The 15,837-nt window shown below is 58.1% G+C and overlaps 4 protein-coding genes across 4 annotated transcripts; all 4 read left to right on the top strand.

The window, feature by feature from the left end:
* Positions 1-459: 459 nt before the first annotated feature.
* Positions 460-2,211, top strand: LINJ_34_3030 (putative putative pyruvate/indole-pyruvate carboxylase; the record flags this gene model as incomplete). Its single annotated transcript, XM_001468624.1, has 1 exon — positions 460-2,211. The coding sequence occupies one exon, from the start codon at positions 460-462 to the stop codon at positions 2,209-2,211; it is 1,752 nt and encodes a 583-aa protein (XP_001468661.1).
* Positions 2,212-6,162: 3,951 nt separating this feature from the next.
* On the top strand, positions 6,163-8,601 carry LINJ_34_3040 (conserved hypothetical protein; the record flags this gene model as incomplete). Its single annotated transcript, XM_001468625.2, has 1 exon — positions 6,163-8,601. One exon carries the CDS (start codon positions 6,163-6,165, stop codon positions 8,599-8,601), a length of 2,439 nt encoding a protein of 812 aa, XP_001468662.2.
* Positions 8,602-11,422: 2,821 nt separating this feature from the next.
* Positions 11,423-11,980, top strand: LINJ_34_3050 (conserved hypothetical protein; the record flags this gene model as incomplete). The annotated part of the gene is made up of 1 exon (XM_001468626.1): positions 11,423-11,980. One exon carries the CDS (start codon positions 11,423-11,425, stop codon positions 11,978-11,980), a length of 558 nt encoding a protein of 185 aa, XP_001468663.1.
* Positions 11,981-13,181: 1,201 nt separating this feature from the next.
* Positions 13,182-14,945, top strand: LINJ_34_3060 (conserved hypothetical protein; the record flags this gene model as incomplete). Its single annotated transcript, XM_001468627.1, has 1 exon — positions 13,182-14,945. The coding sequence occupies one exon, from the start codon at positions 13,182-13,184 to the stop codon at positions 14,943-14,945; it is 1,764 nt and encodes a 587-aa protein (XP_001468664.1).
* Between the last annotated feature and the right edge of the window lie 892 nt (positions 14,946-15,837).

A 15,837-nucleotide genomic window follows, 5' to 3' on the forward strand; every position in this document is an offset into this window, starting at 1 on the left:
ATAGAATCTCTCCGCAGAGCATGCACACGCGCACAGGAGGGTCAACCGCTAGGGCGAAGTTCGTGACACGTGCTCTGCAACTCGTTACTCCTCTTCGACCCCCCCCCTTACACCCCTCACACTTCCCACTGACTGCCTTGTTTGCATGCCGTGGTGTGAAAGAGAACCAGTCTCCTGTCCCTCTCTGAATGCACCCCTGCCTCCTCTCACCTTTCACCCTCGCCCCGCCCGCAGCTGTTCAGAGGAGATTAATCGGCAAACGCAGACGTATCTCAGCGAAAAGCAACTCCATTTCTCTCTGCTCCCCAGTTTACCTTCTCTCCAGCACACGCGCACGCACGCAGTGTCCTTTGCAGCGTCGCATCCGCCACCGAAACTTTCCGTCGTCTGAAATCAGCCACCTCTTTTCGTTGGGCGTTGCATACTCCACTGCTCCTTTGCCGCCTCAACACTGCGCCAATGCCGTTCAACGGATACACGGTTGGCTGCCACCTGCTGGACCGCCTTGTGGAGGCGGGATGTGACCACCTCTTCGGCGTCCCGGGCGACTTTAATCTGCGCTTCCTCGATGATGTCATGGCTCACCCACGCATGAAGTGGGTTGGTACGGCCAACGAGCTGAACGCAGCCTACGCGGCTGACGGCTACGCGCGTCAGCGCGGCCTGGGTGCCGTCACTACGACCTACGGCGTCGGCGAGCTTTCCGCGCTGAACGGAATCGCTGGCAGCTTTGCCGAGAGCGTGCCGGTCATTCACATTGCCGGAGCCACCTCCACGAAGAGCCAAGGAAACCGCGAACTGCTGCATCACTCACTCGGCGACGGCAGCCACATGCACTTCCTAAACATCAGTGCCGAGGTTTGCTGCATTGCGGTGATGCTGACGCCGGAGAACTGCCTGACAGAGATCGACCGTGTCATCACGGAGGTGCTTTACCAAAAGAAGCCGGGCTACATTGCGTTACCGATGAATGTGGCGGAGATGATCGTGCCGCCGCCGCCGGCGAAGCTGATGCGCCGTCTGCCGGAGGTGTCCCTTGAATCGGTGAGCGCATTCAAGCACACCGTAGCGTCCCGCCTGCACAGCGCCCGCAGCCCGGCGGTGCTGACAGGGCACTTGATCCACCGTCACCAGTGCGGTCCGCAGGTGAACCACTTCCTCGAGAACGTCCACATCCCGTACGCCCCCGCCGTCCTCGGCAAGGGCGCCGTAAATGAACACCTGGAGAACTACGTCGGCACCTACATCGCCGGTGATGAGCCGTGCCCTGCGAAGTCCGTCATTGAAAGCGCCGACGTGTGCATCTCGATTGGCGTCCAGTTTGTCGACACCGTCACCTCGATCTTCCGTCACAAGATCGACCCTCTCAAAATGATCGACATACAGCCCTTTTTCGCCAAGGTCGGGGATCAGGTCTTCTACCAGGTACCAATGGAGATGGCCGTAAAGGCGGTCGAAGAAGTCGCGATGGAATGCCACACGAACTGGAGCACCGAGTACCCGGAGCCGGAGGGACTACGTTACCCGGAAAGCCCTGACACCTTTGACCTCTCCCATGTTTGGCAAGAGATTAGCAACGGCCTGCAGCCCAACGACGTTCTCCTGGTGGACATCGGCACGTCCTCTTTTACGTCCGCGTTGCTTCGCTTGCCGCAGGGTTGCGACATGCTTTGCCAGCAGATGTGGGCCTCCATCGGCTACACCCTCCCCGCCGCCATTGGAGCGCAGATCGCGGACGAAAGTCGCAGCGTCGTGTGCGTCTTGGGCGATGGTGCCGCGCAAATGACGGTGCAGGAGCTCGGCTCGGCGGCGCGCTACAAGCTCAAGCCTAAATATATCCTTATCAACAATGACGGCTACACCATCGAGCGCTACATACGCGGCTGGGACTCGTCGTACAACGACATCTCCGTGTGGAACTGGACAGGCTTGGCGCGCAACTTCTGCAAGGGCGTTGAGCCGCGCACGTGTGTCGTGAACTCTGTCGGCGGTGTAGAAGCGGTGCTTCGCGAGAAGCAGGACAACATGGTATTTGTTGAAGTGCTTGTCGGTAAATATGAGGGCCCTCTGCGCTCTTCAGTGCCGCTTCCGCGCAAGCCAGCAAGCAAGGAGAGGGAGGCACTCGATTTTCAAAGAAGAGAGAGTAAAAGTGAAGGGAGTGGTGTGGACGCTGAGACGATGATGATGGCATCAAAGACGCTATTGACTTGAAGAGTATTCTGTGCGTACCCGTTAAGGTGGCTCAGTGCCTCTCCACAGATGAGGCTCCACGAAACCACCCTAAGAGTCCCCCTCCTCCAGTATTCCTGCCTTTATTGCTAAACATGCTGACGTGTCACCAACGTAAGACTGTTCTCTTTTTCTTTCTGCCGGCATTCAAAGGCCCGAGGTCTTTTTCTTTCCGCTTGTCATCTTCTTTCCCTTTCTCCTCTCTCCCTCCCCCTTCTTTGTTGAGTGAATGTGAGCTGCGTGTGTGTGGCGGCTTCTGTGTGTTGGCTGTGGTTCATTCTTGAGCTGCAATCGGCGCCAGCGTTGTCTGCACTGGGTTGGGGGGAGCGTGGGCCGTGGCTTCGTAACGTGGCTCTGCAGTGACCCACGTAATACCGCCGCCATAGATGCATCTTTCCACCTCAGCATGCTCTTCCGTGGCTCTGGCTACTTTGATCTGCTGTCATGCTCAGCTCATCTCCCCTTCTCGGCCGTTGCTTAATGCTGACACAATCAGGCACGCACGCATGCACGTACGCCACAGATCACAGAAAGAAGCAGGTGCAAAAACAGGTTGCTCTCTTCATTCCTCTCTTACCGCCGCCATCACCCTCACCATTTCGACATTGCACGTAGCGCTAATTTCTCTATGCGTCCATACATCTTCTTGCTCACCTATGCTGCCGAGCGCAGCCTCCGGCGTTCGCACTCCTCCTTCCTTTGATTCCTTTTCCTGTCGGTAGAGTGTTTCTGTATGTGCGCGCGTGTGGGTGTGCGAGCGTTCATCGATGTTTGCAGCTGACCGCGTAGACGTCACCTATTCGCTGTTTCTTCTTTTTTTCTCTTCGCCAACGACGTTGACTGCGTTTGGGTTCATTTTTATTGTTTCACGTTCGCTGTTTCTTTTTCTGAATGCCTTGGCATTATTATTTTTTTTCGACCCTCTGCCACCCTTCCTCTCTCTCCCCTCCTCTCTCTCCCCCTCCTCCTTTGCTTCACATTATCACTCACTCCTCCTCTTTCTCCGCCGTCTCCACAATCACACACGCACACCCCACTTTTTGTGAGCTCGCTGTCGTTAGTCGTGAGGGCTCAGCCGCCTCGCTTGTCGTTTGTTCGTGTTTTGTTTGCTCACTGTCCCAACCTGCGTGGCTGTCTTTCTGCGGCTTTCTTTTCCGCTGCTGCTTTTGTCCGTTCTTCTCCTCCTTTGTTCTTGCCCCATCTCCCTCCTTTCCGTTTTCATCAGCGAGGCGCTTTCGCGGAGATTTTTGTCTGTTTTACATTTCTTGATGTACTCGTGCTTACCGTATTGATCTGGACGCCCCGAAGACGGAGGGTGGGGTGGGGTGGGGAAGTAGTTTGGCACACACCTCGGTGTGTGCGGTGCCAGGGATCAGTGACCGCTCTGTGGGGAAATCCTGGCAGCCCCTCCTCCTCCTATCTCCGCGAATGCCGAACTACCTCCGGTAGTGGCAAGATCAAGTACCCGCAACGTAGGGAAGTCAGTGCGATGTATTTGCTATTCATGCCAGCGGGCAGGTCCTGGATGGGCGTGGCGTCGGAGCGACGCGCGACCGTGAACAGGGTTGTGCCATCCATATAGTAGGCAGGGTGTCAGCGTGACTCAAACGTGGCCCAACCGTCCCTCGCACTGCCTGCGGGGCGGGGTGTGGGTGGGTAGGGTTTGAGGTAGGGGTCGTGCTCCGATGACTGCGTCGGTGCATTGCTGGAGCGCGCGTCTGCACGACTGCTTCGCACCACGCGAGGTACCCCTGTGGCAGGCAGGCCAGGAGTTGCTCGGGTGGCGCATGACCTCATGTTGTACGGCCGAGCGTTGGACACTGAAATAGCAAGGAGTTGCTGCTGCGGCGGTCGTGTTTGCGTCTCCCACGTCGGTGTGTACTGTTCTACGAAGAGTAGTGACTCCCCACGGACGCGACTCGAGTGGGTGCATGAGCGCTTCCCTTTTCCAAGAAGAGACTATTTCCACTCCTTCTTGCGGGCGTGCCCTCTGCGCGCCAGCCTGAAGGAATAAATGTTAGGTTCCGTTACGTCCATTTTGTTTTTGTTTTGCTTTCCAGCGCAATAAGCACAGATTTCGACTTATGTGTATACCCAGATCCATGTACGCGGTATGTCGCCCTTGAGAGCTCTCCGCTGACGGGTACATCTACAGGCAAGACATGCGCATACCCACACGCGTCAACACGAAGAAAAGAGCGATTTCATGCTTCTCTCGAAGTCCTCCTTGTGCGCATGCATGCATGAGGACGTTTTGAAAAACATTACGTCGGCCTTGCTTTTGGATGCTGTCGTCGCTCCCGCCGAGTGCCGGACTCGTGCGCGTCTGCTTTTGTGAGTGAACGAGAAAGATCTTCGCACGCGTGGGGTGCTTGTACGTGTGTGTGTGCGTATGTGCCAGAGAGTCGTTGAGTCTGTGTATCTGTGTCATTGTCTGGATCGTCGAGCCACCGGTATTCGGAGCAGCATTTGCCTTCCTTTTCTTTTGCTCTCCAGTTGCTGTTTTTTCGTTGTTCTTTTCGAAGGTTGGTGGCAGGAGCGAACGAGGGAGGGACGACGGAAACACGATGTGATGAGGAGGAGCGAGTCAAAGTGCTCGCCACTATTCCGATGGCATGCTCCACCAGCCACTTGTCTTTTCCTCGTTTGTCGCTCTCGTAATCATTTTTGGATTTCGGAGAGTCGAGTCATACGCGTGTTGCACCCCTCTCTTCTCCCCAGCCCCCATTTGGCTGCTTGCCACGGCAGAAATCCCTGGGTGTCGGAAAACGGGTGTGCTCAAGTCTGCCTATCCGTGATTAGCGCTACCCGCTGGCGGTGTGAGTGCAGCAGAGTTCTCGCGGAGAGCTCTGCCAGCGCTGGAGGTATCGAGAGCTCGAGTGGGGAAAGACCAGTCTGGTGCGCTCTTCCGCGGCAGTAGGCCATTCGCCACCTACTACGAAGAGTCGGGAGCGTGCATGGAAACTCATCGTGCGTATCTCTTGGCATCATAACCCCTCTCTTTTTTTTTGTATTTCTATTATTATGGTTGTTATGGATGATTCAGCGTTGGGCATAAATCCGATGTGCCTATGCACATGTTTTGGGTCACTGTCCGTGGATGTCTGTGACACCTGTGCCTCTCTATCTATATCTCTATCTGTATATATATATATACGTTGACGTTAGCGCAGGAATGCGTACTAGATAATGCGAATGAAACAAAGCGGTACGTCGTGCACATTGCCATATCGCCTTATTTTTGTTGAGGCAGCGCTGGTGTTCAGTGCTTGAGTGTGACTTGACACATCTGAAGGCGAAAAGCACCCATCCATGTCAAGAAGTAGCATGCAGCGCCCCCGTCACTTCATTTGCTAGTCATTCTACTCTTTATCGTCAACGGTTTCGCTGCCTTCGTTGCGTCTCCTATAGTTCCTCTTTCTCCTCCTGTTTACCTTGAGGTGCACCCCAGCCCTTCACGCCTAAAGCTTCGAGTTTGAAAAGAAAGACTGGCTGTCGAGCCAATGGCACACTTCTGCTATCCTTTTCATGGAGTACGCTGACACTCCTCTCTTCAGCGGAAGGTCTTGGCGCAGTGCGCTCTTGTCTGTGCTTGTCGTCTTCGTCACTGCCGTGTAGCTGTGCAACATCTTTGGTGCGAGGAAAAACCTATCAGCTGCCTGTATTCGGCGTTCATAGACACAGGTGCAGATTTAGGACGGGGTCTGCCATTCATCTGTGCGGAGAACGTCATCTATTTCACACACACACACGCATCATCCCCCTTGCAACGCGCATCCTGTCTTTGGGGTGGTTTGTTTTCGCTCTTTTTTTCCCCCCGAGTCCAACGATCACGCTGGCGAACATCGACACAGGCGCCGTGGCAGTACGGCGCTGGCCCAAAGGCAGACGCCTACCGATTTCTTGTCCAGCCCGTCAAACGTGAGCAGTCCTATGCAACCCTCGACGCGTGAGGCAGGTGCTGCAGCGTCCAGCGTCGGCAGAAATGGCACGATGCGAGAGTACTTCAAGTCGAGAGAGGTGTATCGGGGCTCGCAAGGCATCATTCTGGTTGATGCCTTCCGTTTCGTGTATCATGGGGCACCGCTCACCGACTGGGCGTGTCGAGCACAGCGCCCCTCGCCCCCCTCCGCTAACGGAGCGGCACCGTCAGGGACGCCGTACTCTGCCACTTCGCCGGTGTCCAATCAAGGTCTTGGACTGGCGTCCACGTCGAGAGCGGCCCGGGCGCACACCTTCTACTTTCTGAGTCACTTCCACTCCGACCATTACGCGGGCATCACCAATCGCTGGCACAGCGGCACCATCTACTGCAGTCGCCCAACGGCCACACTTACCCAGTCGCAACTTGGGGTGCCTGCGTCGTGGTTGTTTCCCATGGACCTGGGTCAGACATACATCTTCTCCTTGTCTACCGGCGTGTGTCTCGCGCGTGTGCCCGAAACGCCGCACCACCCACACGTGCAGGCCCTGCTGAGTCCACCGGCAGCATCCTCGAAAGGGCAGGCACAAGAAAAGACTGTCGACGGTATGTTTGTGGTGCGCCTGATTCCGGCGAACCACTGCCCAGGTGCGGTGATGTTTCTCTTCGTGTCACCAGTTTTTGGGACCGTGCTACACACGGGCGACTTTCGCTTCAACGGCTCGCGGGAGACCTGGGAGCAGTTCGTGCGGTCCTCCAACGGGAGGCAGACGTACGTGCCGCCGTTGTCGTGCCTGATAAAACGAGGAGAGGAGCAGCATGCATCGACAGCGGCGCCGCCCGCTCCGGCTTATGAGCAGTTCATCGCGGATGACGAGGCGCTGCGGGACGTGGCGCAGCGGCAGCTCCTCGATGTCCTTCTCCTAGACAACACCTTCTGTGCGCCAGCGTACAAGTTTCCCTCTCAATGGGAGGTGACGCAGAGGGTGATCGAGGTACTTCGGTCCCTCTTCCACCGCGCCGCATGCCGCGCAGGAGTCGCGGTGCATTCGGCCGGGCATCCGCAGCATCGACAAGTGCGTTGCGCTGTCTTGATTGGGTGCTACACAATCGGGAAGGAGCGTGTCGCATTGGCGCTGAGGGACGCCTTCCCTCTTGTAAGGTCATCTGAGCAGAGCCGCGCAAGAGACTCCCTAAAAGGGTCTCAGCATCACGCCAACGCCGCAGAGCCTGCATCGTGGCGGATTCATGTCTCGCCAAGTCGGTACGCCCTGCTGTCCTCAATAGGGTTCTTCGAAGAGTGCTTTGAGCCGCTGAAGGCATCCCGCTCGAGCGAGAACGCCGTGACCGCGCGCGACGCGGGCAAAGATGCCTCGACAAGGCCACCGACAGAGACGGCTCACGTCGAAGACGTGCCAGTTCTGCTGCCGGTGCTGCTTGGTGAGTGCAATGCACAGGGCGCGCAACGCAAGAGGGTCGCCAGCGGCCTAGCCTGTAAGCCGGAGGAGACCCGTGCCAGCGCCGCTCCCGCCGTGCGACCGTCATTGGCGGTCGGCCTCGACATGGCGGACGGCGCAGGAAACCAGTCCGCTGCCGAGGGACGCACGGAGGAGGTGGAGCACCTTCTCAGTGTCTTTCTGGTTCCCATGGCCAGCGTAGGCTACCAAGCAGTGGCTGCGCTGGCGCACGCCGACAGCCCGGCGGTGGTGGACATCGAAGACGGGCTGGCGCTTAACCTGGACCGCTACGATCAGGTGCTCATCGTGGAGCCGACGGGGTGGTGCAAGCGCTGCGTGGCGCGAGAGGTGTCGGAGAAACACACTCTTCTCCGTGTGCCATACAGCGAGCACTGCGCCTTTCACGAGCTCCTCGAGTTTGTCGAGTTCGTGAACCCGGCGCGCGTGGTCCCGACCGTGTCAGAGGAGGGCTTCAAGCAGTACGAGGCACTCTTTGTGGCGAAAGCGCCACGCCTCCGCAGTCGCGTGTCGAATGTTCAGCCCATCACACGGTTCTTCTCGGTGCTACCGGTGCATCACGCGGAGGCGCCGACTGGCGAAAGGAGGGACGATACGGCAGCCACTGTGGCCTCCTCAGCTGCGCGTACGGTGCTTGATGGATCCTCAGTGTCCTTGGCAGGAGCGATCCCAGTTGAAGATCCTGCTGTGGATGATGCCCAAACGGCGTCAGCCGCCTCAGCAGTGGTGCGGAAAAGAGCGCGTGCGCAACTGCACGCCGTGACGGTTGCTGCGCCGACATCGACAGCAACGGCGGTTGCCGCCACGCCGAGCATCACGTGCACTCTCGAGCGCCTTTTTCAGAAGGTCAAGCGAGACGCAGCGCACAGATCGCCAGAGGGACAGCCTCTGGAAGAGGTGGTGGCGGGCGATGATGATGACTGCCAAGTGGTGGGCGTGGTGCAGGCGGTGGTGGAAATCAGCGATGACGACTGACGAAGTGGCCATGCGGCACCGTTACCGCTTGCCCGACGTCGCGTTGCTGAGAAAGATTGCCCCTTGATCTTCCATTGCCCTGTCGTACTCCCTCCTCCCCCCCTGCTGAACCACTGCCTGCTCATCTGTAGTCGGTGTATCTGCGCCAGCACCCACATACACACACCATCGCCTCATCGCCTCACAGGTGCGCAGTGTAGCCTTAGCGGAACAAGAACACAAGCGCGCGGGCGCTCCTCTTATTCCTTGCACGTGTGTCAGTGTGCGTGCAACTGGCAACAGCTCTCTCTCTCTCTATTAAGCTGTCCACACGTCCCTAGACCAACACGGAAAAGGTGTAGCTGCTATTTTCACGGATTCGTATGGCGAAGTCCGTCGCGTATTTAATAGCTCCCGACGCTTGCGCACAACCCCCCATCCCTGGTCTGAGCTTCTCTTCCTGCTCGGTGCTTTCCCTCCCTCCCCGCATCGTCGATGTGACACACGCACCCTCCATCCTACATGCACATGCGCAACAACCAAGCCCACGCCGCCTTCGTCGCATCACCTCCGTTCTCCCCTCCCCGCTGTGTACTCGAGTTCTTTTTTTATGCCTTGTACATCTCTAATCGGCGAGTCTCGCTACACAGCACTTGTGTTTCTCTATTCTCCTCCGCTTCCCCACGCGTTATGTCTGCCACGAAGATCGTGATTGTAGGTGCGGTCCGCAGGCGAATGGACCCCCCTGACGGTGGTCTGTCCTCGCTGCATACGTTGGACCTGATGCTGCGAGTAGCCTGACCCGCCCTCGCGAGCGGCAAGCGCGGCTCACGGAATGTGGAATGCGCTCAAGGGTAAGATAAAAAGTGCCGGATACGCGCCCCGATGAGCATGGCGAAGGCGGCTTGTGGCGTATGCGAAGTCGCGAGTCACCTCGTCAGGGACGACCGTGCAGGAGGACTGCAGCAGCGGCGGTTCCACGATTCACGGCATTGCATGCCGACTCGTGCGTCACAAGATCGGCCTTGGTATGGCTAGTAGCTTCGAGCCGATGCCAAACATCCCATCCTTCTGGTTGGCCGGAAGCCCCAAGGGCGAACTTTGTGGGGACGTGACGGTGCTGCATGGGCTGCAAGGGGCCTTGCTCGACCCCACCGTTGGCAAGAACGGTATGGCGATGAGGCTGCTTTTCAGGGGTGTGGTGGAGACGCACAAAGCATCGCGTGAGCTGCAGAACGGCGCTGTGCACCGCTCGCAGAGGAACGACTGACTGCTGTGGGACAAAAGGCCCCCTCGACTGGCTCGCGCCTGTCAAGGAGATTGCGAAGAACAGGACGGCGGTGGTGTCGCGCGACGAAGGGGGCTGCAGCAGCTGGAGTGAGACTACTTCCCCCAGCCGATGCCAACCTTCAAGCGCTTTAGCACCGGCACCGTCACCGTCGGGAATCTCAACTTCGTAAGCATCGCCGGCAAGCAGCTGTGCTGTTTTCCTCTGAGAAGTCTGCAAAGGTGCTTGCCCACGCCAATCCTCGCGGAGCTGAAGGCGTGGGCCATCCTCGGTGTCCCGAAGAGGAATGCATGTGCGAGGGCACCTTCAAGACGCTGTCGAAGTTGTTCGGCAATGCTGACATGAAGCCTGACAGCGTGGACTGCTTTTGATCGAAGGAGGCGTTCGCAGCCGTACTCAGCGCGGCAACAGAGGAATCCCCAGCGGGCTCAACTTCGGCCATGTGAGCTAGTTTGGCAGCCGGATCTTCCTCGGTCACCTGGTGGGTGGCGGCGGTGGCAGTGGCCAGCTCATCGCCACGTGCGAGTGGGACCACGCACCTTTATTTTTTCATCATGCGTGTCAGGGTTTGTGCTTTTTTTTTGTATAGTTCAGCATGCTGAGCACATACTCACGCAGTTAGGGAGTAGATGCGGAGGGCGAAGGCGGCCACAGCCGCTCAACCGCTGGGAAGCAGAAAAATGCCTCCACTAGCCTCTCCACCCCCATCGCAGATGATGCGTGTCCTTGTGCGTGAGCTCGCACGCGTGTATGGGCATGTGTCTGTGTGTGTATGTGTGTCTACCTGTGTTTGATTTTGCGTTTGTTTCACTCTTATCATCAGAGCGCACGTGCGGTGAGGAAGAGGAGTGCGGATCAGGAGCGGATGCGAATAGTGGCTGCGTCCATGGTGAGTCGGTTCTTGACCCTCTCCCTCTCCTACGCTCCCCATTCGCTCACTGACCGCGTTGGTTGTTCTCCCCTTTGCTGTTGCCCTTGCGGAGCAGCTCTTTTAACTATGTGGGCCCAACTGTGTGTACGTGTATGTCCGTTCCCGCGTGCGTGCGTCGGCGATGTTGACGCTCTTTCTACCTTCCTTTCTCCCCGCTGTCTGCGTATTCTTCACATTTTACACAGACAGCATGAAACGCCGCTACCTCGCTCAGTGGCCTGCGCCGGCGGAGCACCTCCGCTGCCGTCTGCCACACGGGGATAGGTGGCGCTGGATTCAAGCACACAGTCACTTTCGCACTTAGCCGCCTCCACCACCACGCCGTTCAACGGCCCAACGCGTCGCGCGGGGGCGTAGCGTTCTCCGAGTGGTTGAGCTGCCTCTGATGTCCGAAAGCGTGCCTAACGGCGCGCACGCAGCAGCTCTTCGCCCGCGCACTCCAGATGTCTTTGCATGCCAATCTCGCTGAACCACTCACTCTCGCTCTTCTTGAATGGCGCTTACCTTTTCGGCGCATCTCTCTCTCTCGCGTTTATCCAGTAGAGCTGCTACGCTCCTCTGACCGCAGTAGCCTTTTACGAATGCTTCGGCACGGTATCTCTTACATCAGCGGTGCGCGATGGATGAACGGGATCGCCTGTGCCGCATCTGTGCGTGTCACAAGTGCCGGGCCGTCCGTGAGTGGCCCGCTTGATCATTCTACACTGGCGGCCCTGCGCACTCCCGCGCGCCACAAGGCGTCAACAATCCGCATTGCAAATCGAAAGAAGGTTGAGATGTTTGTCGGGAAGCGCTACCACCTTCCAACACGACTACGCGTTGCAGCGCCGGACATTGCGGCGGAGTGGGATCATGAAAAGAACCCCATGCATCTCTACCCAGACATCGTGAGCATCGGCTACATGCATCCCGTGTACTGGAAGTGCCGAGGGTGCGCCACTTCGTACCAGATGAGTGTGGAAAAGCGCGTGGTACGCGGTGGCGGATGCCCTGTCTGCGAAGATCGGGAGCTGAGCAGATCGATGGCGTTCAACACCGCAGCCATGGACGTCGGCAGTGCGCACGCTCGTGAAGCTGGTATCGAGTGTGGCAGCGCTATGCAACCGCTGCTGCCCGGCGAGGAGAATCGGTCACTGCGGCCGAAGCGCACCACGATGCTTAACTTGCGGACCAAGTACTGAGCTGAAGCGTGGAAAGCAAGGGGTGGGCTGACGACAGGTGTATGCGCTCCTCGCTCACTCGGGTTCGCCCTTGTCGTCATCTTGTCTTTTTTTGTTTGCCTCCCTTTCCCTCACACACACACACACACACACATGAACGGCGCACTTCCCAAGCCAAGCACTCGTTGAGGTACACAGTAAAGCTCACCAGATGTCTTTAGCAAGGATGTGTTGCGTGTCTTTACGAGAGAACGAGATGAACAAGATACTGGGCCGGCGCCTGCACCTTCCGCCGAACACGTTCCGTGCACATACGTACAGTGGCTACACTGGAACTCCTATCCCGGGCTCCTCTCACGGTGTTGCGCGCCGCCAATGCAGGCCGGGAGCGGCGGGGCTCGCGTGCGCCCTTTTGTGCCCCTCTCCACCCCCCCTTCTCAGCCGATACCTCTCTGCACTGCTACCCCTTCCCTTTGCTGTCGACTTGCGCCCTTGTCCTCTGCGTTACTTTCGTATTGTTGTCTCTGCTGCTGCTGTCACCAACGCACCTCATGCCGCCACTACACCCCACAGCCACGGCACCCCATCGAGCTTGTAATTCTCCTCAACTCTTCCTCGGAGAGGGTAAAACTCCTCCTTTGTTTTGTTGGTCCTCGCGGAGAGAACCGAGGTGGGAGGTAGGTGAAAGCGCACGGGTCGGCGGCGCCGCCACTGTCACTGCTGCGCCTTCTCACAGGCGGCTCCCGCCCGTCTTCTAACAGCTGAGTCGCTCCCTCTCTCTCTGCCATCTGGTCTCTGCTTGCTTTTCCATGTCCTTTGTGTCGTTTCGAGGCAGTGGCTCCCAACGGTCGCCCTTTACTTTGCCTTCGTGCTTGTTGTGAGCTGTGTGCAGCTTGGCGGTGAGAAAGGGGTGAGGAAGGGGGCTGCACGGGGCACCTGCCTGGCGCCGTTTCTTTTGGAGACATAGCGCTCGTTCTAATGATGCCTTAAATACAGTCTATTGCCTAAGCTGCCCACCCCCCACTACACGCACACAAATCGCCGCTGTCCATCTCTCACCACCGTCATCATCTGCGTCGTCACTTCAACTCGTGCTGGCCATCGCTCTGTTTAGGCGGCGCCTCGTCTACACTTTTCCTTTTGCGTTCTCTCCCGTCAGCTGTTCGTTGTCTCTCTCTCTCTGGGTCCTTGGCCGTCTCTCTGCTGCCCCTGATACCAGAAAATGCTGCGCTACGAGGTCATAAAGCAGCGGGGCACGCAAGTTATCACCCTTCACACCTCTTCCGAATCCATTCCAGCAACGTTTGTGTGCGGCGAGGTGCGGCTCCTGCGAAAAAAGGCCTTTAAAGGCAGCTTCTTCACCCCTGTCGTCTCTACCAACTATGTCCTGCTTGTCTTTCCCAGCTCCTGCGCACCGGGCGGCGGACAGGCGACAGCACTGTCATCCTCGCTCGACGCGTCAAGTAGCGGTGGTGGCGGTGTCGATGCCAGTGTCTCCACCTTGACATTGGAGGCACAGTCGTGCATCAGCGCGTTTCTTGGGCAGATGGAACACATTCCGTTCTCCGTGGCTGACGCGGCAGCGTGCAGCTTTTCGGGGTGCGCAATCGTCGTTCTCGCTTGCCACAGCATGCAGGATGTTCTGTCTGTGCTGCAAGTGTGCACCGAAGTCGCGGGTCAGGGCAACGACGTGCGGACGAGCTCCATGTACATCAAGGGATTCCCATGCCTCGAGGGTGCACCTACGACGGTTGACGCGCAGGTTCTCACCTCGTACTATTATATCCCCACGTGCCCTATGTGCGGCGACAGGCTCGAGTGCACCATCTCCGGCTACGGCTCGCAGACGCCTCTGTGCACGTGTGCGCAGAGCGGCAGCGCAAGCCAGTGCACCTGCTTCCTGTGCTCTTCATGTCACCTGTGCCGGCGCTTTGCCGACTCGCTGGAGTACGCCCAACAGCAGCAGCGCCAACAGCAGCCAACTGCGTCCGCTGCCATCAAGTGCGAGGCCTGCGCGAAGGCAGGGGACCCGTGGATATGCCTTATTTGCGGCTACGTCGGCTGCAGCCGCTATCAGGCCATGCATGCCAAGGATCACTGTGTAGCTCAGCAGCACTTCTTTTCGATGAATCTGCTGACGCAGCAGATTTGGGACTACGACGGTGACTGCTTTGTCCACCGCGTCGTCATCCTGCTGGACTCCAGCACGGGAACCTCCACGTGGATGCAGTTCCCTGGCCGAGACGAGCCGATGCTTGACGACGTCGTCGCCGGCGAGAGCGCCGCGATGGCAGCCGCCGTCGGCGACTCGCCAGAGGCGTGGAAGGCAGAAAAGAAGAGCATCTCGGCCAAGTACGACAAGAAGCTCACCTCATCGCATGCGCAGTATGCGATGGTGATCAAGAGCGAGCTGGATGCGAAGCGAGCCCTATACGAGTCTCAGCTAGCCCGAGAAGCAGGCAGCGGCGATGACAATGAAGAGGGACTGGAAGAGACCGAGCTCGGCAGAGGCGCCGCCAGCACCCGTGCCGAGGAACTGGAGCGGTGCGAGTACATAGACCTGGCAACCGCATTTGAGCCGCTGGAGTCGGTAATGATGGACCTCGGTGAAAAGCGCCGCAAGACGACGGCTCTGCTGTACGCCGTGAAAAATCTGAAGCACGAGCTGGACACACGGGGCGAGGAGACGACGCGCCTCGAGAAGCAGCTGGAGAGCTGCAAGACGGCACTGCGAAGTGTCATCCAGCAAAACGTAGCGACGGATCTGCGACTGAGCAGCAGTATACGGGAGCTGAAGGAGACCCTGCAGGACATTGCGCTGAACGCCGAAACGCAGCGCCGCCTCGCCGCACAACTTGGAGAACAGGGCGTATCGCGTGTGGTGCTGGTCGGCGGCAGCGGCAGCGCCGGGAAAGCGCGGAACGGCGCTGCGGCCGCCGGGCGAAGGTCGAACGAAAAAGCGCCGCCAAGCGATGCCGCGAAGTGAAGTGACAAGTGCGCAAGTGCGAAGGAATGTCAAAATCCTCCGATTCTCAGGAGGGGGCTTCTCGTCTGCGTGTCGTTTCGTGTTTCCTTTTGTTTTTTTCAAGGTCTGCCATGGTGGTGAGTGTGATCTCCGTTGCACCTGCGCCGTCCCTCCAGCACCATCGTGAGGGCACCTTTGTTTTTCTTTGTGGGCAGGCTGACGTTTCGAGTTGCAAGCGACCCAGTGGACTTGCGGTGTTTGAGGATGCATGCCCACGCCCTCGTGTACGGAAGCACGTGTATGCTCGCCGGTGTGTTGGGTGAATTGGTGGCTGCATCTGACAACGCGCTTCTTCCTGTTTCGCACTTATCTTCCTTCCCCGCCATTGGCGTAGGTGTCCAGCTCCGCTCTCCTCGTCATGTGAGCCATGCTTCTGGAATGGATGCCTGTCCGCGCACTGACGCCTCTCCCGTGTTTTACTACGCAACTCTTCGTTGTTCATTGTTTCTGTGTGCCGACGCTATCTCTCTCTCTCTGCGCCACCGCAACGGCACCTCGCGGCTTTATAAAGAAACGCGCACATATCTTTCGATCTCTCCCTCTCGTAAGGGCGCCGGGCCCCTTCCTGGTCGTCCAGGCGATGCACGTCGTGCTTTCACACGTCATGTCTCACTCATGCTTTTCTTTTGCGTCTTAGCCTTCTATTGTGGCGGCAGCCCCGAAGACGGAGGGTGGGGTGGGGTGGGGAAGTAGTTTGGCACACACCTCGGTGTGTGCGGTGCCAGGGATCAGTGCCCGCTCTGTGGGGAAATCCTGGCAGCCCCTCCTCCTCCTATCTCCGCGAATGCCGAACTACCTCCGGTAGTGGCAAGATCAAGTACCCGCAACGTAGGGAAGTCAGTGCGATGTATTT

Source organism: Leishmania infantum, chromosome 34, assembly GCF_000002875.2.
Source record: "Leishmania infantum JPCM5 genome chromosome 34".
Lineage (NCBI taxonomy): Eukaryota > Euglenozoa > Kinetoplastea > Trypanosomatida > Trypanosomatidae > Leishmania > Leishmania infantum.